Raw genomic sequence first — 21,291 nt, forward strand, 5'->3', positions numbered from 1 at the left:
AGTCTCTATCCTGAATTTCGGTGAGAAGGACTCCAAAGGCTGCTGGACCTCATGGCCTCCTGCATTCTGCTGGTGGATCATGCAGGATGTCATACAGACCTGAAGTTCAGCGGGCGCAGCATCAGGGGAATCTTGCCAACTATGTCCAGATCTTGGAGAGAACTGTGCACCAACTGCAGTGGTGGCTAACAAACTAAGATTGGGTCAGTGGTAGATCCCTCTCCCTTCCCCAACTAGATCTAACGGTGGGATGAGACAGCTACCTGGAGAGACAGAGAGGCATCAGGTCTTGGGCGGAGTCCAGTCTCAATAGCAACCTTTTGGAGCTCCGGGCGATCACACTGGCATTGAAAGCATTCCTTCCCTCTCTCAAGGGGAAAGTGGTACATGTGTTCACCGACAACACCACTGGCATGTGATACTGCAACAAGTAGGGTGGGGTCGTGGACCCATTGTCATGAGGCTCTCAGGGCGCATAACCCTGGTCATTCAACACTTAGTAGGCTTCCTGAACACCTAGTAGGCTTCCTGAACACCAGGGTGGACGAACTCCACTGTCTGTGCCTGGTTTATCACAAATGGCATCTCCATCCGGAGGTGGCACAAGGTCTCTTTCAGTGGTGGGCAGAGCCTTGGGTAATTCTGTTCGCCTCCAATGAGAATGGGCAATCTCTCAGCAGTGCTGGAGTTACCATGGCAAAAACAACAGTTGATGGACAGAATGCAGAACAATGTCATACATTCACCCCAGTACAGAGATCTGGGCCTAAATCCATAGTTTTTTTGCTCACCATGCCATTCCAGTTTGAACCCACCCATATGCAAATCAGTCTTGACCCTGTGCCTCATGGGTACAGTCCAGCCCGAACTGCCAAGCCAGGTGCTCCCTGGACTGGAAACAAGCATCCTAGGACCGGTTTCGGGGTTTCACCCATCTTTGCTGTAACATTTTTCGCACTAAGTGGGATGGGTATGCCCAGGCGTGGGTCTCTTGCTCACTGTGCCACTGGATTCAAGCTAGCCTGGCTGAAGAAGGGTGACATACCCTGAAACCGGTCCCAGAATACTGGTTTACAGTCCAGGGAGGGCCTGGCAGTCCGAAGACCCTCTTGCAGCTCAATGCGAGAATGAGCCTGAATGGGAAGGCAACATGGAGGGACCAGTGGATCTGGATTTCTCTCCACACTCTGGTACACTGTCCCCATCATCCGTGGCTACGGAGGAGGTTGGGACTTTTTCAGTGGTGTTGCGTAGGGCGGCTGAGGCTCTTAACCCCGAGCTCCCTTCCGTACGTATCAGGACCAATCTCCTGACTGAGGTGCTGCAGCCACAGTCGTCCTCCGCGGAGTCGCTGCTGCCCTTCAACGAGACGCCTAATGACATCCTGTTGAGCACCTGGACCAAACCTAACTCAGGGGTCCCTATAGATAAGTGTGTGGCACGCCGCCATCGCCGGGCGACCCCAGCTTTCTCACACAACACCAAACACCTGAGTCTGGTTGTAAAGGCTTCAGCCTCGCCGAGCGCATTCCCTTCTGCTCCTCCAGACAAGGAATCTAGGAAACTGGAGCAGTTTGGGAAAAAGATTTTCACTTCTGTCAGTTCCGGGTTGCGAGCGGTGAATACTGCGTTCCGCTATTCCCATTCTGTGTGGAACTCCATGGCACAGGTGCTGCGTCAGTGCCTAGTGGAAGCACGGGCGGTTCTCTCCCAGGCCATAACTGAAGGGAGGGATGCTGCTAAATTTACTATCTGTTGTGGGCTTGACAAGGCCGATTCCCTCGGCAGGGCACTTTGCACAACAGTGGCGCTCCGCCGTTTCACTTGGCTCAGAACTACTGGCTTCTCCGGGGATGTCCAGAACACTTTGTTGGACATGCCCTTTGATGGCACTCGCCTCTTTGGTGATGAGGCGGCTAGCACCCTGGAACGCATTAAGGACTCTCGGGCTACGGCCCAGTCCTTGGGTCTCGCCGCCACGCGTACTCCCTCGGGGTCCACTTTTCGCTCCTTTCGAGGTCCGGGTCGAGGCGCCCAAGCGCGTTCCTTTCAGATCTGTAAGCCTGCGCAGCTGCTGTCTCAGCGCAGCCGCGGACGTCGGACCCGCTGTGGTGGGTCCTGAGGACAGCGGGCAGGTCAATCCACTACCACCCCTGCCGCCACCGCCTCAAAACCTTCCTAGTCTGGTGTTTCAGGCCCACCAGACGCCAGTGGGTGGCAGGATAAGCCATCACCTTCCCCACTGGCGCACCATCACCTCGGACAGGTGGGTTCTGCAAATAGTTTGAAGGGATTACTCTCTTACTGTCCGAGTCTACCCCTCCAGACATGCCACCTCAGTACCACCGCATGTCGGGGGATCACTTGGCACTTCTCCAGCAAGAAGTTGCCGCCCTCTTGGCCAAGGGGGCCATCGAGCGCGTTCCGATGCCAGAAGTAGGTCGTGGTTGTTATTCCCACTTCTTCTTGGTTCCGAAGAAGGACAAGGGCCTGCGTCCTATCTTAGTACTCCGGAACGTCAATCACTTCCTCCGGAAGGAGAAGTTCAAGCTGCTCAAGCTTGCTTAGTTCTGATCTGCCCTACACCTGCAAATCTGATGGCGACTACTAGCCGTAGATTCCTTGACGTAGAATTATCCCTAGGCGTGAGACTGGACCTGGAAAATCTTCTGCCACAGCACCATCTCAGCGCGCCGGGGGCGGTACCACGCGACCCCGCCCTGACGTCTTCCACGGACGTGACGTCAACGAGGTCACATAAGTCCCACCCCGGCGCTGACATCAGTTTCCTTCTTTTCTGCGTGCAACGAAACCGGTTCGTGTCTCTGCCAGTTTTCAGGCCTTCTGTTTTTTACGCTTCGCGTGGTGGGACAGTGTGCGAATGCCTTTGGGCTTTGAGGCGTGCAAGTCTTGCGCGCGTCGGATGTCGGTGACGGACCCTCATCCGATTTGCATGTGGTGTTTGGGCATGCACCTTGATTCCACGGACTGCGACGCATGCCAGCATCTGAAGCCTAAGTCCAGGCGGGAGCGCCAGATAAAACTCCTTTCGGCCCGGTTGTCCGGGTCGGTGTAATCTCCTTGTCTGTCCCCCGCAGATTGGTCCACGAATCGCCGCTTTCGCTTCCGGCATCACCCGTCACCGAGGCACCTAGGGCGTTGCTCGCCGGTCAGTAAGTCATACAGTTAGTCCCCGTGGCCTGGTCCCCACTCTGCGGAGGGTGCGGGTTCTCCGCGGGACAAGCAGCCTCATTCGTCACCACCCTACCTGCCATTTCCCAGCGCCGGGGCGACTAGGGCCCAAATGGAGGCCTATGCCGCGGCTCTGCAGGCTTCCTTGGCCCCCTCTACTCCTGGGATGCCCGCGCATCCCTTACCACGTGTGAGGCCTTCCGCAGCGGCTCCGGCGCTGACTGGTTCTGCTTCAGGTGTTGGAGGTGTGGTGTCGTCGAGGTGCGGCCCTTACGGGATTTCCCTCTTCGGCCCACGGCGCCTCTGCCTCGCCGCAAACCCCCGAGGGGTTCCCTGTGGTGTTAGAGGTCGCTGGGACTCTGGGCTCGTCCCCGGGTTCTCCTCTGTCTTCAGGAAAGGAGGCGGTCTTGCCAGAAGCTGAGCCGACGTCGCTCAGGCGCCTACGGCTGTCGGCCTTAGCGGCGCCACGGGTGCTGGCTAGGGGCCGGGGCGCGTCCCTGGGTCCTTCTCGTTTTTCCACGCAGGCGGCTGCTTCCACTGCCATGTGGTACTGCAACAAGCAGGACGGGGAGGGGTCGTGGATCCTATGTCAGGAGGCTCTACGTCTCTGGATGTGGCTGGAACGTCAAGGCATTTCCTTGGTGGTACAACACCTGGCAGGTACACTGAACGCCAGGGCGGACTAACTCATCCGCAGGTGCATGTTGGATCACGAATGGCGTCTTCACTCGGAGGTGGTGCAAGGTCTGTTTCAGCAGTTGGGAGAACCTTGGTTAGATCTATTCGCCACCGAAGAGAACGCGCAATGTCAGCAGTTCTGCGCGTTGGAATTTCCAAGGCGGCACTCGCTCAGAGACTCTTTTCGTCGCGAGTGGCGTTCGGACCATCACCGCCGGTGCCTTTACTGCTTGGGCCTCGACCACGACGCGGCGTCGTGTTCGGACTGCAAGGCCCTGACCTCGAAGGCTAGACGGGAGCGGTCCCGTAAGCTTCTCGAGCTTCGCCACTCGGCTCCGCGCCCCTCTCGATCCCGGTCCAGGAGGAGGTCCAAGGATCGGTCGCGGAGCCGCAGCCGACGTCCTCATCGCTCATCTGGCTCCAAGTCTTCGGGTAAGTCGAAGCACTCCAAGAAGCGACACCGCTCTTCGGACTCCCCTCGCTGGTCGCGCGATTCGGCCGAGGGTCAGGGTGGTTCCACCCCCGCGGCTCCAGCGGAGCGGCAGGCGCCGCGCAAGTCCCCATACCCGCCGGTCCCTGGGGACTGACGCGACGCCGACGGAAGTCAGTGCCTTCCTCTCGGCCATGAGGAACCTGGCTCCGCAGTCGACGCCCGCTGGCGCGCCTTCGGGCCCCGCGGACCCGACTGGGCAACCTTGCCTGCCGGCGGCGCCGGCTCCGGCCTCGACGCCGCAAGCGCCCGAGGGACCAGTTCCCGAGTCCCCGCCGACGCCGGTTGACCTCGTCACGCCTCCGCCGGCGTCGACACCGGTACCACCTCCGACGCCGACTCCGCTCGGCGTCAAGCCCCAGTTCAGCCCCGCTCCGGGCCCGGCGCCGTTACGGCGTCGATGGACGCTGCGTTCGGCGCCGCTGGAGACACATTTTGTCTATCGCCCGGCTCCGATCCTTCCTCCTGCATACCAGGAATCGGATGATGGGGGCGAATGGGAGGGATCCGAGGATCCTATGGCCGCTCAGGCTCAACTGTCACAGGACTGGGCAGATGAACTGGGGGAGGCCAGTGGTCTGGATACCTCTCCGGACACTGGATTCATCTCTCCTCCGACTGTGGCTTCGGAGGAGGGTGCTGCTTTCTCTGTGGTGCTGCGCAAGGCGGCCGCAGCCCTTGGGCTCGAGCTACCTGCCGTGGCTGTGAGGACTAACGTCCTCACTGAGGTGCTTCAGTCTGCAGCAAGCTCCACTGAGCCTCTGCTGCCATTCAATGAGGACCTCACTGACGTTCTGCAGGGCACCTGGTCCAAGCCCTCCACAGTTCCTCCTGTGGACAGGAACTTCGCCAGGCGCCACTGCCCTGCTCCGGGCGACCCCAGTTTTCTGTCCCAACACCTCTACCTCCCAATCCTCCTTCCCGACCGCTCCGCCGGACCGGGATTCCAAGAGACTGGAACAGTTCGGCAAAAAGCTGTTCTCCTCCCTTAGTTTGGGTCTGCGGTCTTTGAACACCGCCTGTCTCTTGGAACGTTATTCCCACTCTCTGTGGGATACGGTGGAGGACGTGCTGCCCCTGTGTCCGGAGGAGGTCCAGACACGACTTACCCAGGCTCTGGCCGATGGGAGGGATGCAGCGCGACATGCTATCCGATGTGTGCTTGACACTACGGACTCGCTGGGTAGGGCGATTTCTATCTCAGTGGCGCTTAGACGTCATGCCTGGCTGCGGTCCTCATGGACATGCCCTTTGATGGCACTCGCCTTTTCGGCGAGAAAGCGGACAGTGCGCTGAATCGCTTTAAGGACTCCCGGGCTACGGCCAAGTCCTTGGGCCTCTCGGCCCCGCGGTCGCAAACTTCAGCCTTTCGCCCCTTTCGTGGCCAAGGAAGGGGTGCCTCCTCACGTGCGCCTAGCCACCAGCCGCAAAACCAACCTGCGCGCGGTCGCGGACGTGGTTTCCGCCGAGGCTGTTCTGGAGGACGACGCGGTCAGCCCACATCCACCCCGGCAGCATCCGCCTCAAAGCCTTCCTAGTCTGAGCTTTCAGGCCCATTCCACGCCAGTGGGCGGCAGAGTTCGCCATCACCTGCTCCACTGGCGGTCCATCACATCGGACAGGTGGGTGCTGCAAATCGTCCGAAGGGGCTACTCCCTCCCCTTCGAGACGACCCCTCCAGCCATGCCACCGCAGCACCACCGTATCTCGGGGGATCATTTGAATCTTCTCCACGAGGAAGTTTCGGCCCTCTTGGCCAAGGGGGCCGTCGAGCGCGTTCCGAGCCCAGAAGTAGGTCGTGGTTGTTATTCCCACTACTTTCTGGTTCCCAAGAAGGGCAAAGGGGGCCTACGCCCTATCTTGGACCTCCGGAACGTCAATGCCTTCCTCCGGAAGGAAAGGTTCAACATGTTAACTTTGGCTCAGGTTCTAGCTGCCCTAGACCCTGGAGACAGGATGGTAGCGTTGGACTTGCAGGACGCATATTTCCACATCCCCGTCCTGCCGGCCCACCGGCGTTACCTGCGGTTCACGGTGGACCAAGAGCACTTTCAGTTTACTGTGCTCCCCTTCGGCCTCACAAGTGCCCCTCGGGTGTTCACGAAAGTGATGGCGGTGGTCGCAGCTCATCTGCGCAGAACAGGGGTCCCAGTCTTCCCCTATCTGGACGACTGGTTGTTGAAGGCGGGCTCGCCCCAAACAGTCGTCTCCCACCTCCAGACTACGGCGGATCTCCTGCATTTGCTGGGGTTTTCCATCAACGTGCTGAAGTCACACTTGAGTCCCTCTCAGAAGCTCCTCTTCATCGGAGCGGTTCTCGATTCGGCGCAGTTCCGGGTCTAACCGCCGGAACAGCGGGTCCGGGATATTCAGTCCCTGATTCCCATCTTTCGGCCTCTATCCTGGGTTTTGGTCAGGCTAGTGTTGCGGCTTCTGGGGCTGATGGCCTCCTGCATCCTACTAGTGCATCACGCCAGGCGGCGCATGCGGGCTCTGCAGTCGGATCTGAAGTTTCAGTGGGCCCAGCATCACGGCAGCCTGTCCGACCATGTCTTGATCTCGGAGGGCACTGCACAGCAGTTGCAGTGGTGGCTCACGGACCGCGATTGGGTCAAGGGCAAGAGCCTCTCCCTTCCCCAACCGGAGCATGTCGTAGTGACGGATGCGTCCCTCCTGGGATGGGGTGGCCATATGGGAGAGGCGGAGATCAGAGGCCTCTGGTCTCCGGCGGAGTCTCGTCTCCACATCAACCTGTTGGAGTTGAGAGTGATCCGACTTGCACTGAAAGCCTTCCTTCCCTCTGTCAGGGGAAGTGTCGTGCAGGTGTTCAAGGACAACACCACCGCCATGTGGTATTGCAACAAACAGGGCGGGGTGGGGTCGTGGACCCTTTGTCAGGAGGCTCTGCGCCTCTGGACGTGGCTGGAACACCAGGGCGTCACCCTAGTGGTTCAACATCTGGCGGGCTCTCTGAACGCCAGAGCGGACGAACTCAGCCGCCGGTGCATGATGGATCACGAATGGCGTCTGAACTCCGAAGTGGCGCAAGGTCTCTTTCAGCAGTGGGGAGAGCCTTGGTTAGATCTATTCGCCACCGAAGAGAACGCGCAATGTCAGCAGTTCTGCGCGTTGGAATTTCCAAGGCGGCACTCGCTCGGCGACGCTTTTCGTCGCGAGTGGAGTTGCGGTCTGTTGTACGCCTTTCCGCCTATACCACTTCTGCCCAGAGTGCTGAAGAAGATCAGGCACGACTGGGCCCAAGTCATCTTGGTGGCTCCGGATTGGGCACGAAGGTACTGGTATCCCGAGCTACTCAGTATGTTGACCGATCCTCCGATACGTCTGCCCCTTCGGGAGGATCTTCTGTCGCAGCAGCAGGGGACGGTCCTACACCCGAACCTGTCCAGCCTCCACCTCCATGCGTGGAGATTAAGCGGCGGCAGTTGATGCCACTTGACTTGCCTCCTGAAGTCTGTGATTTCATTCTGGCAGCCAGGCGTCCCTCCACAAAGACGGTATACGCCTGCCGGTGGAACAAATTTGTGGCATGGTGCACAGCAAAGGCTGTGGATCCCCTTTCCGCCCCTCTTTCTGAGGTTCTCCTCTTTCTTCTTTCTTTGGCCCGGCAGGGCTCTGCCCTGGGCACCTTGAAAGGTTATCTTGCTGCCATCTCTGCCTTCTTGCGGCTTCCTGATCAGCCTTCTCTTTTCAAGTCCCCTGTAGTTACACGCTTTCTAAAAGGCATTACTCACACGTTCCCTCCTGTCCCTTTTGTAATGCCTCAGTGGGACTTGAATCTTGTTCTCACATTTCTAATGTGCGCTCCCTTTGAGCCTCTTCATAATTGTCCTCTTCGTCTGCTGACGCTTAAGACTGCTTTTCTGGTAGCCATCACCTCGGCTAGACGGGTGAGTGAGCTCCAGGCTTTATCTTCAAAGCCTCCTTTTCTCTCTGTTCATCCGGACAAGGTTATCCTTCGGCCTCGTCCCTCCTTTCTTCCGAAAGTGGTGACTCCATTTCATCTTGGGCAGTCTGTCACCTTGCCCACCTTCTTTCCGCCTCCGCATCCTTCCAAAGAGGAAGAGAGGCTCCACCGTCTGGATCCAAAACGTGCGCTCTCGTTTTATCTGGACCGCACAAAGCAGTTCCGGGTGGACGACCAACTTTTCGTTGGATACGTGGGTGCTAAGAAGGGGAAAGCTGTGCACAAACGGACCATCTCTCGGTGGGTCGTTTTGTGCATCAAAATTTGTTATTCCTTGGCAAAAAAGGACCCTCCTGTTGGGCTGCGCGCCCATTCTACTCGTGCCACGGCGGCTACTACTGCTTTGGGACGGGGTGTCCCTTTGCAGGACATCTGTCAGGCGGCAACGTGGGCTTCGCTACACACGTTTGCCAGGCATTATTGCCTTGACAGCCAAGTCCGGAGGGATGGCTTCTTTGGCCGTTCTGTCCTCCAGGACTTTCTGGTGTGATCTTGGTTCGCAGACCCACCACCGGGGATGGTATTGCTTGGGTATCTATTCTAAGTTGAGGAATCGAACGCGTTTCTTTCAGATGAACAAGTTACTTACCTTCGGTAACGATGTATCTGTAAGAAACATTAGTTAGTTAGATTCCTCACAGACCCACCCATCCTCCCCGTTCTGCGAACTGGCATCTAGGGTTAAGGTTATCCTTTTCAGGCCCCTAGATTCTATTTTTGGCACCAGTGTCGGTCTTTGCATGGCTCTGCGTTCCTGGCGCGGAAAGCTATGTACAAGAACTGACGTCAGCGCGCGAGGGCGGCGTCTAAGTACTCCGACGTCATTCCGGCGCACGACGCCGACGACGGACGCGGAGCCGCAGACGACGCCTAGCGACGTGCAAGGGGTATTGCTGATGAAAAATCTTCCGGATCCAGTCTGACGCCTGGGGATATTCTAAGGTGAGGAATCTAACTAACTAATGTTTCTTACAGATACATCGTTACCGAAGGTAAGTAACTTGTTCTGGCAGCCAGGCGTCCCTCCACTAAAAGGGTATACGCCTGTCGGCGGAAATAATGTGTGGCATGGTGCACAGCGAAAGCTGTAGATCCTCTTGCAGCCCCTCTTTCTGAGGTCCTATTGTTCCTTCTCTCTTTGGCCCAGCAGGGCTCTGCTCTGGGCACTATCAAGGGCTACCTTTCTGCTCTTTCAGCCTTTCTTAGGTTGCCTCATCAGCCCTCTCTTTTCAAGTCTCCGGTTGCCAATAGATTTCTCAAAGGCATTACTCACCTTTTCCCTCGTATTCCTTTTGTGATGCCTCAATGGGGCTTAAACCTGGGTCTCACATACTTGATGTGCACTCCCTTTGAGCCTCTTCATAACTGTCCTTTGCGGTTATTAACTTTGAAAACTGTCTTCCTGGTGGCCATGACCTCCGCTCGGCGGGTGAGTGAGCTCCAAGCTCTTTCAAGTAAACCTCCTTTCCTTGCGTTTCATCCGGACAAGGTTGTGCTTCGACCACGTCCCTCCTTTTTACCAAAAGTAGTCTCTGCCTCTCATCTCGGGCAAACTGTCAATCTGCCTACTTTCTTTCCGCCTCTGCACCTTTCAAGAGAAGGGGACAGGCTCCACCGTCTGAACCCAAAACGTGCGCTTTCGTTCTCAATGGCACTCAACAGTTCCGGGTGGATGACAAGCTCTTTGTTGGCTAGGTGGTCGCCAAGAAAGGCCGGGCTGTGCACAAGTGTACTATCTCCCGATGAGTTGTTTTGTGCATTAAAGCCTGTTACTCTCTGGCTAAAAGGAACTTCCGGTAAGGCTTAGCGCCCATTCTACCAGGGCGACCGCAGCTACTACAGCATTGGGACGCGGTGTTCCCCTGCAAGACATCTGTCATGCGGTCACTTTGGCCTCGTTGCATACTTTCACTAAGCACTATTGCCTTGACGGTCCGGAGAGACGGCTTCTTTGGCCGTTCAGTTCTCCGTGACTTTCTGGTGTAATCTCACTTCGCAGACCCACCACCGAGGTTGGTATTGCTTCGGTATGTATTCTAACTTAAGGAATCTGTCACTAACGTGTCTTTCAGATGCACAAGTTACTTATTGTGCAACAATGTATCTGTAAGAGACATTAGTTAGTGATACATTTCTTGCCGCCCGCCCATCCTCCCCGTTCTGCGAACTGTTTTCTAGGTTCAGGTCATCCCTTTTAGGGCCCTAGTTCTATTGCACCAGTAGTCTGTCTCTGGCATGGCTCTGCGCTTCTGGCGCGGAAAAGTTGTGTACAGAACTGACGTCAGCGCACGTGGGTGCGTCTAAGTAGCTCTGACGATGTCATCTCTGCGGCTACGACGCCAGCGATGTACGTGGAGCCGTACAACGACGCCTACCGACGCGCAGGTGTACTGCTGACGAAAACTTTCCAGATCCAGTCTGACGCCTGGGAATATTTTAAGGTAAGGAATCTCTCACTAAGTAATGTCTCTTGTTACACAAGTAAGTAACTTGTGCATCATGTATTACTCATGTAGAGGCTATCCAAATTTATGATGCATTTTTCACTTTGCTTTTGGGGACCTTGCCTTATGCTGTGAGATGATCAACTCTGGTAATTTTGTATGGGCAGGCCACTTGTGTAATGTGGTCACTATTACACCACTAAAAGTAGATATTGAAAATGTTTCATTTTTTTCATTGAATAAGTCACTCTTATTAAAGGAAAGGCGGTGGAGCCCAGGTCTGGATAACAGTCCGAGAGAAGAGAGTGATTAGTACACAGGGTTATTTAAAGTGATTTCATGAGAAATAAATTATACTAAATTCGTCAGCTATAGTAATATCGTATTTGAAAATGTCAACACTGAATTTGGCAGTGAACTTTATGAATCAAGGCATTCAACAGGGACTTTAGCTGTACAGTTAAGATCTGGTTTATTTATATTTTTCTGTGTTATCTGTATGTAATACATTTTGCAGTGTCTAAGCAAAAGTAAGCTTTCATTATTTTTATCTCCATATGGTAATTTAAGCCATTCCTGGTGTTGGACTAATACTCATTGTAATGCTTTACTTGTTGCGTCACAAAGTTTGAATTTGTTCATGCATTAGTAATTGTCATGGGATAGGAAACATATTGTGTGCTGTTAATAAACTGTTTATTCAGTTCTTGAATTTGTTTTAATGTTTGGTAGGTTGGAATTGTTGGACGAACTGGTGCTGGAAAATCATCACTCACTTTAGGTCTGTTTCGAATCAATGAAGCAGCTGAAGGAAATATTATCATTGATGGAGTTAACATAGCAAAAATAGGTCTTCATGATCTCAGGTTTAAAATCACCATTATACCACAGGTAAAAATAAAGTATTTCTTTCATTTTTCCCATATTGTTGGTTTTGAGGGTGCTTTATCTAATTAACCAGCAGCTGGTTTGGGATTTGTTGTTACATTGCTTAACTTGGTCTGTGTGTATGCATTAGTTGGCATTGCAGTAGCTCTGGCTAAGGAAATGGCTGTGCAGAAGTGATCTTTCCAAATGGACCGACATCCTTAAAAAAAAATTTTTGACTAACTTTTTGATCCTTTTTGATCCTGTCAATCGACACCGGTGCCGGTAGGATGCCTGGGTTTAAAGCCTGTACGGACTGTAGCCGATTGATGTCGGTTACGGACCATCACCACCGGTGCCTGTACTGCTTGGGCCTCGACCACGACGCGGAGTCGTGCTCGGACTGTAAGGCCCTGACCTCGAAGGCTAGACGGGAGCGGTCCCGTAAGCTTCTCGAGATTCGCCACTCGGCTCCGCGCGCCTCTCGATCCCGGTCCAGGAGGAGGTCCAAGGATCGGTCGCGGAGCCGCAGCCGACGTCACCATCGGTCGTAGGGATCAAAGTCTTCGGGTAAGTCGAAGCATTCCAAGAAGTCCAAGAGGCGACATCGCTCTTCGGACTCCCCTCGCCGGTCGCACGACTCGGTCGAGGGTCAGGGTGGTTCCACCCCCGCGGTCCCAGCGGAGCCGCAGGCGCCGCGTCCGTCCCCATACCCTCCGGTCCCTGGGACTAACGCGACGCCGGCGGAAGTCAGTGCCTTCCTCTCGGCCATGAGGAACCTGGCTCCGCCGTCGGCGCCCGCTGGTGCGCCTTCGGGCCCCGCGGACCCGACTGGGCTGCCTTGCCAGCCGGCGGCTCCGGCCCCGGCGCCGGCCTCGATGCCGCAAGCGCCCGAGGGACCCGTTCTCGAGTCCCCGTCGACGCCGGTCAACCTTGTCACGCCTCCTCCACCGGCGTCGACTCCGGTTCCACCGCTGACGTTGACCCCGCTCGACGTCGTGCCCCAGTTCAGTCCCACTCCGGGCCCGGCGCCGGTCCGGCGTCAATGGACGCCGAGATCGACGCCGCTAGAGACACATTTTGTCTACCGCCCGGCTCCGTTACTTTCTCCTCTACACCAGGAGTCGGATGATGGGGACTACTGGGAGGGATCCGAGGATCCTATGGCCGATCAGGCCCAACTGTCCCAGGACTGGGCAGATGAACTGGGGGAGGCCAGTGGTCTGGATACCTCACCAGACACTGGATTAATCTCTCCTCCGGCTGTGGCTTCGGAGGAGGGTGCTGCTTTCTCCGTGGTGCTGCGCAAGGAGGCCGCAGCCCTTGGGCTCGAGCTACCTGCCGTGCCTGTGAGGACGAACGTCCTCACTGAGGTGCTTCAGTCTGCAGCAAGCTCCACTGAGCCTCTGCTGCCATTCAATGAAGCCCTCACTGACGTTCTACAGGGCACCTGGTCCAAGCCCTCCACAGTTCCTCCTGTGGACAGGAACGTTGCCAGGCGCCACCGCCCTGCTCCGGGCGACCCCAGTTTTCTGTCCCAACACCCTACCCCTGAGAGCCTGGTTATCCAGGCCTCCACCTCCCAATCCTCTTTCCCGACCGCCCCGCCGGACCGGGATTCCAAGAGACTGGAGCAGTTTGGCAAGAAACTGTTCTCTTCCCTTAGTTTTGGCCTGCGGTCTTTGAACACCGCTTGTCTCTTGGACCGTTATTCCCACTCTCTGTGGGATGCGGTGGAGGACGCGCTGCCCCTGTGTCCGGAGGAGGTCCAGACACGACTTACCCAGGCTCTGGCCGATGGGAGGGATGCCGCGCGACATGCTATACGTTGTGGGCTTGACACCACGGACTCGCTGGGTATGGCCATTTCCACCACTGTGGCGCTTCGCCGACACGCCTGGCTGCGATCCACGTCGTTTTCCGGCGATGTCCAGAGCACTCTCATGGACATGCCGTTTGATGGCACTCGCCTGTTTGGCGAGAAGGCGGACAGTGCACTGAACCGCTTTAAGGACTCCCGGGCTACGGCCAAGTCCTTGGGCCTCTCGGCCCCGCGGTCGCAATCTTCCGCTTTTCGCCCCTTTCGTGGCCAAGGAAGGGGTCCCTCCTCAAGTGCGCCTAGCCACCAGTCGCAGAACCAACCTGCGCGCGGACGTGGTTTCCGCCGAGGCGGATCTGGAGGACGACGAGGTCAGCCCACATCCACCCCGGCAGCATCCGCCTCAAAGCCTTCCTAGTCCGAGCTTTCAGGCCCATTCCACGCCAGTGGGCGGCAGAGTTCGCCATCACCTGCTCCACTGGCGGTCCATCACATCGGACAGGTGGGTGCTGCAAATCGTCCGAAGGGGCTACTCCCTCCCCTTCGAGACGACCCCTCCAGCCATGCCACCGCAGCACCACCGTATCTCGGGGGATCATTTGCATCTTCTCCACGAGGAAGTTTCCGCCCTCTTGGCCAAGGGGGCCGTCGAGCGCGTTCCGAGCCCAGAAGTAGGTCGTGGTTGTTATTCCCACTACTTTCTGGTTCCCAAGAAGGGCAAAGGGGGCCTACGCCCTATCTTGGACCTTCGGAACGTCAATGCCTTCCTCCGGAAGGAACGGTTCAAGATGTTGACTTTGGCTCAGGTTCTAGCTGCCCTAGATCCCGGAGACTGGATGGTAGCGTTGGACTTGCAGGACGCTTATTTCCACATCCCCGTCCTGCCGGCCCACCGGCGTTACCTGCGGTTCACGGTGGGCCAAGAGCACTTTCAGTTTACCGTGCTCCCCTTCGGCCTCACCAGTGCCCCTCGGGTGTTCACGAAAGTGATGGCGGTGGTCGCAGCTCATCTGCGCAGATCAGGGGTTCCAGTCTTCCCCTATCTCGACGACTGGTTGTTGAAGGCGGGCTCGCCCCAGACAGTCGTCTCCCACCTCCAGACTACGGCGGATCTCCTGCATTTGCTGGGGTTTTCCATCAACGTGCCGAAGTCACACCTGAGTCCCTCTCAGAAGCTCCTCTTCATCGGAGCGGTTCTCGATTCGGCGCAGTTCCGGGTCTATCCACCGGAACAGCGGGTCCGGGATATACAGGCCCTGATTCCCATCGTTCGGCCTCTATCCTGGGTTTCGGTCAGGCTAGTGTTGCGGCTTCTGGGGCTGATGGCCTCCTGCATCCTACTAGTGCATCACGCCAGGCGGCGCATGCGGGCTCTGCAGTGGGACCTGAAGTTTCAGTGGGCCCAGCATCACGGCAACCTGTCCGACCATGTCTTGATCTCGGAGGGCACTGCACAGCAGTTGCAGTGGTGGCTCACGGACCGCGATTGGGTCATGGGCAGGAGCCTCTCCCTTCCCCAACCGGAGCATGTCGTAGTGACGGATGCGTCCCTCCTGGGATGGGATGGCCATATGGGAGAGGCGGAGATCAGAGGCCTCTGGTCTCCGGCGGAGTCTCGTCTCCACATCAACCTGTTGGAGTTGAGAGCGATCCGACTTGCACTGAAAGCCTTCCTTCCCTCTGTCAAGGGCAGTGTCGTGCAGGTGTTCACGGACAACACCACCGCCATGTGGTATTGCAACAAACAGGGCGGGGTGGGGTCGTGGACCCTTTGTCAGGAGGCTCTGTGCCTCTGGACGTGGCTGGAACACCAGGGCGTCACCCTAGTGGTTCAACATCTGGCGGGCTCTCTGAACGCCAGAGCGTACGAACTCAGCCGCCGGTGCATGATGGATCACGAATGGCGTCTGAACTCCGAAGTGGCGCAAGGTCTCTTTCAGCAGTGGGGAGAGCCTTGGTTAGATCTATTCGCCACCGAAGAGAACGCGCAATGTCAGCAGTTCTGCGCGTTGGAATTTCCAAGGCGGCACTCGCTCGGCGACGCTTTTCGTCACGAGTGGAGTTGCGGTCTGTTGTACGCCTTTCCGCCTATACCACTTCTGCCCAGAGTGCTGAAGAAGATCAGGCACGACCGGGCCCAAGTCATCTTGGTGGCTCCGGATTGGGCACGAAGATACTGGTATCCCGAGCTACTCAGTATGTTGACCGATCCCCCGATACGTCTGCCCCTTCGGGAGGATCTTCTGTCGCAGCAGCAGGGGACGGTCCTCCACCCGAACCTGTCCAGCCTCCACCTCCATGCGTGGAGATTGAGCGGCGGCATTTGATGCCATTTGACTTGCCTCCTGAAGTCTGTGATATCATTCTGGCAGCCAGGCGTCCCTCCACAAAGACGGTATACGCCTGCCGGTGGAACACATTTGTGGCATGGTGCACAGCAAAGGCTGTGGATCTCCTTTCCGCCCCTCTTTCTGAGGTTCTCCTCTTTCTTCTTTCTCTGGCCCGGCAGGGCTCTGCCCTGGGCACCCTGAAAGGTTATCTTGCTGCCATCTCTGCCTTCTTGCGGCTTCCTGATCAGCCTTCTCTTTTCAAGTCCCCTGTGGTTACACGCTTTCTAAAAGGCATTACTCACACGTTCCCTCCTGTCCCTTTTGTAATGCCTCAGTGGGACTTGAATCTGGTCTTGACATTCCTGATGTGCGCTCCCTTCGAGCCTCTTCACAATTGTCCTCTTCGTCTTCTGACTCTTAAGACTGCTTTTCTGGTAGCCATCACCTCGGCTAGACGGGTGAGTGAGCTCCAGGCTTTATCTTCAAAGCCTCCTTTTCTGTCTGTTCATCCGGACAAGGTTGTCCTTCGGCCTCGTTCCTCCTTTCTTCCGAAAGTAGTGACTCCATTTCATCTTGGGCAGTCTGTCACCTTGCCCACCTTCTTTCCGCCTCCGCATCCTTCCAAAGAGGGAGAGGCTCCACCGTCTGGACCCAAAACGTGCGCTCTCCTTTTATTTGGACCGCACAAAGCAGTTCCGGGTGGACGACCAACTTTTCGTTGGATACGTGGGTGCTAAGAAGGGGAGAGCTGTGCACAAACGGACCATCTCTCGGTGGGTCATTTGTGCATCAAAATTTGTTACTCTTTGGCAAAAAAGGACCCTCCTGTTGGGCTGCGCGCCCATTCTACTCGGGCCACAGCGGCTACTACTGCCTTGGGACGGGGAGTCCCTTTGCAGGACATCTGTCAGGCGGCGACGTGGGCTTCGCTACACACGTTTGCCAGGCATTATTGCCTTGACAGCCAAGTCCGGAGGGATGGCTTCTTTGGCCGTTCTGTCCTCCAGGACTTTCTGGTGTGATCTTGGTTCGCAGACCCACCACCGGGGATGGTATTGCTTGGGTATCTATTCTAAGGTGAGGAATCTAACTAACGTGTTTCTTTCAGATGAACAAGTTACTTACCTTCGGTAACGATGTATCTGTAAGAAACATTAGTTAGTTAGATTCCTCACCGACCCACCCATCCTCCCCGTTCTGCGAACTGACATCTAGGGTTAAGGTTATCCTTTTCAGGCCCCTATATTTTATTTTTGGCACCAGTGTCGGTCTTTGCATGGCTCTGCGTTCCTGGCGCGGAAGGCTATGTACAAGAACTGACGTCAGCGCGCGAGGGCGGCGTCTAAGTACTGCGACGACGTCATCCCGGCGCACGACGCCGACGACGGACGCGGAGCCGCAGACGACGCCTAGCGACGCGCAAGGGGTATTGCTGACGAAAAATCTTCCGGATCCAGTCTGACGCCTGGGGATATTCTAAGGTGAGGAATCTAACTAACTAATGTTTCTTACAGATACATCGTTACCGAAGGTAAGTAACTTGTTCGAATAGACTAGCCAGCATGGGGGTGGAGGCAGCGCTAATCCAATTTCTGAGGCAGTTGCACAGCAATGCATCTGCTAGAGTCCGGTATGGGTCCAATGGTGAGTGTACAGAGCCAATCAGTGTGGAGAGGGGGTCAGGCAGGCCTGCGTTTTGGCCCCTTTTCTATTTACACTATATACTAATGGATTAGAGCAGATAATGCTTGGGAAGTGTCGTGATCTACCACAGATAGCCAGCCGCCCCTGCCTGCCCTCCTCTACGCCGATGAGGCTGTGATAATGACCCGTACTCCATTGGCCCTACAACGGGCCCTTGACACTTATGATTATATGATAAATCTGGGCCTGGACACCTCCAAAACTTTTATCATGAGCTGTGGGCAAGGCAATGCGAAGAGCAGAGCCTTTTACAGCGACAAAAAAAGGTAGGTAAGACCACAACATATCCCTATCTAGGAATTGTATTTGATTCCAACGGTTCTTGGACCCAAGCCATCAAAACTAGAAACTTGCACTTTATGCGAGCAACGTCAGCTTTGGTAAATTTCTCAAAGAAGTTGGGGAAGAAACCTCCTGTGGAACTGCTTCACATTTATAGCGCGACTTGCGTTAGCACGGCCATATATGGTGCTGAAATATGGGGCTATTGCAACGTAAATTTTATTCAAAAGATAGAACGCTTTTTTAAGGTTTCTGTTGGCAGTCCCACGCAGCACTTCGACCTATATTTGTTAGTCAGAATTGGGAGAGCTGTACAGAACAGATATAATAAAAGTACAACCGGTCCTCCTTTGGCATCGTATTTGGTCCACAACTAATTCAGAATTTAACCGTGAAACCCTAAGAGACAGCCTCAAACTGGATCATGCATTTCTATCATGCATTTGAAAAATGCTGGTTGAAATATATTAAAGATTTCACAAATGATATAGGACATGCGGGCTATTTTGACGACCCCTTGTCTATCGGTAACATTTCCAGAAAAGCCTTTAAAAAGTCTTGTATGGCTCATCTGGAGGCAATCCGATTTGCTGGAGAAGCCTCACGACTGAAGGTACTTCAAATCTAAATGCTGTTAAGTACCCACGACATTCAGCCTTATTTAACCGATATGCCAAACGGGTATGATAGATTAGTTCTGACTCGTTTCAGACTCAACACATTCCATCGTCTGGTAAGCTTTCCCCTCAACAAACGACTGGTCTAAAATTCTGTGCCCTTGCCCTTGTGACGAGGTCTCTCAGCAAACCACTTTGCACGTAGTATTATTCTGTAAATTCTACATTGCAAACAGAAGGCGATGGATCATTCTCATCTTAAAATTATGGGGTCTGAGACTATGCCGCCCAGCTTTTATAGCACTACAGATTTTAGACATCGAATGTTTTACAAGAGAAATAGTCTCATTTTTAAAAAGTATAATCAGGTGTAGGAAACAATTTTAATGTGTCAAAGTTAAACGACAGGACATAGCATTATTTATACTACAGTTTTTATGTGACCATGCCGATCTAATGAATTATTTTAATATTGCATCAAAGTGTTATATTTCTTGTAATATCATGTATGCTTTTATGATTTTTTGTCACAAAAATCGAATAAAGCCTGATTTGATTTGAGCTATATATATATAATATTATATATATATTATATATATATATATATTCACTGAAAAAACCATAGGTTTCACACATGTTCTAGTTAGCGGAAATTTTACTGATAAAAAACCAATGAAATTGCCCCGTATAGTTAGTGCTGACAACTATAACTCACGCGACCGCAATCCTCTGCTGATGCTAATACTGTATTTAGACACTTATTTGCCCATGTCTTCTTCCATACATTTTTAGCTATACATATATTACAAATATTTTTTTTTATAAAGACACATATGTCATCAGCAGAAGATTGCGGTCGCGTGAGTTATAGTTGCCAGCACTAACTATAACGGGGCAATTTCATTGGTTTTTTATCAGTAAAATTTCCGCTAACTATAACATGTGTGAAACCTATGGTTTTTTCAGTGAATTTGCAAGGTTTTTTAAATGCTAATTCCTAACTATAACGTGTGTGAAACCTATGGTTTTTTCAGTGAATTTGTACGGTTTTTTAAATGCTAAGTTACTTTACGCCATTCGAGGCGTGCGCGCCCACTTAACGCAGTTCGTTCCGTGCACGGTTTTTATCAACTTTAATAAGCCCTGTACATTTGGTGGCCTTCGGCCACCAAAAGCACAGGGGGAGGGGTCAATGTGGATAGTGTTTTTTTTATTTCGATTTTATAATTTCATGTTTTTTTTATACAGTAATAAGCACTGTAAATTTGGTGGCCTTCGGCCACCAAAAGCACAGGGGGTGGGGTAAGTGTTGATAGTGTTTTCGGAATCGATAAGCCCTGTACATTTGGTGCCCTGCGGCCACCAAAAGCACAGGGGGTGGGGTAAATGTGGATAGTGTTTTTTTTATTTCTATTTCATTACCGTACGCTTACGGTAAGCGTACGGTAAGCGTACTCGGCGAAATTGCCGAAAAAAAAATATAACCGTTTTTGCTCTTGGGGGATGTTTGGGGACTCCCTCAACATGACTGTGTGGGAGGGAGTTGTCAAAACAGCCCCGTAACATGTTTTTGGGCATCATGTTTGATAAATAACACTCAGTGCGAGAGACAAAATGGCGGACGCCGCTTCCTGGTTTCGACCGATTCGAATGTTTACTAAGATCTAAGAGCCAATCAGAATCGCGCTCGCGCACGCCACCGTACGCGTACGGTAAGCGTACCGTAAGCGGGCTCAGATATATATATTGATTTAAAGGCTATTTTCTCAGAATCTACTGAACAGATTTACACCAAACCTACAAAAGGCACTTCCTTGACCTAGGGACTACCTCTCTGCCAAATTTCTAGTAATTCTGTTCAGCCGTTCGGGCTGTAGCTCTGTCTAAAGGTCCTATGGAAAAATGCATGGGAAAAACGCGTTTTGGGACCCCCCTTTTATCTCAGCCCCCGCTTGACGAATCCCCCCGAGACTTTCAGGGTAGGAGCGGAGCGTAGCGCCCCACCTATTTTGAGAAATTCGCGAGGATTCATCGACCGGCGCCAAAGTTATTCAAAATAGAGTGTTGCGGATTTCCTATGGAAAAGGGGTCCTAACTATAACTACCTACTGGCGACCGCCAGTAGGTAATATATATATATATATATATATATATATATATATATATATATATATATATATATATATATATATATATATATATATATATATATATCTCCATCCATCCAACAGAGTTACCCCTCGTGGGACTCTCGCCATCAGGTAAGGGTAAGTATCAGCCCATATGTGAAAGCTCTCGACGCAGACATCATTCCTTTGATGATCTCCAGTCCTACGCGTTTCAGGCCACCGCCCTTAATCATGGACTGCTTGTAGAGACACAGCATGAATGCATGCTAACGTTTTCCCACTTTATTTCCAAAGGTCACATGTCGATCAGAGACCATTGCATTATGGGTCCAGTAGTATCAATGTTAGAACCATGTGGGACGCTGTTGTGAATCTCCATTAAAAAGTAATCTTGGGTAACGCAGTGTCAAAAGTCATGGCTCTCACCAATTAAAGAGCTCTTCCTGCTCCGTACTTCATCCGCCACAGTGAGCAGAAACGGACCCGCACTTTATTTGATGACGTCGTCCCGTGGCCAGTGCCGGCCACTAAACATCCATCCAACAGTTACCCCTCGTGGGACTCTCGCCATCTGGTAAGTATCAGCCCATATGTGAAAGCCCTTGAGAGAGACATCATTACTCTCATGATCTCCAGTCCTACGCGTTTCAGGCCACCGCCCTTAATCATGGACTGCTTGTAGAGAAGACACAGCACCCAAGATTACTTTTTAAGCCTGTCTTTGCACAGCGCTCAAACAGATGGGGAGTACACT

At 53.7% G+C, this 21,291-nt stretch overlaps 1 protein-coding gene across 3 annotated transcripts in view; it reads left to right on the forward strand.

The window, feature by feature from the left end:
* The window catches only part of ABCC1 (ATP binding cassette subfamily C member 1 (ABCC1 blood group)), a 1,390,768-nt gene that overhangs the window by 1,177,928 nt on the left and 191,549 nt on the right, over window positions 1–21,291 (forward strand). For all 3 annotated transcript variants that reach the window (XM_085632083.1, XM_085632084.1, XM_085632085.1), the window contains one exon: window positions 11,522–11,680. In XM_085632083.1, the coding sequence (XP_085488209.1) occupies window positions 11,522–11,680 (159 nt within the window). The remainder of the gene's footprint in view (window positions 1–11,521; window positions 11,681–21,291) is intronic.

Source organism: Triturus cristatus, chromosome 10 (genome assembly GCF_964204655.1).
Source record: "Triturus cristatus chromosome 10, aTriCri1.1, whole genome shotgun sequence".
Taxonomy (NCBI): Eukaryota; Metazoa; Chordata; class Amphibia; order Caudata; family Salamandridae; genus Triturus; species Triturus cristatus.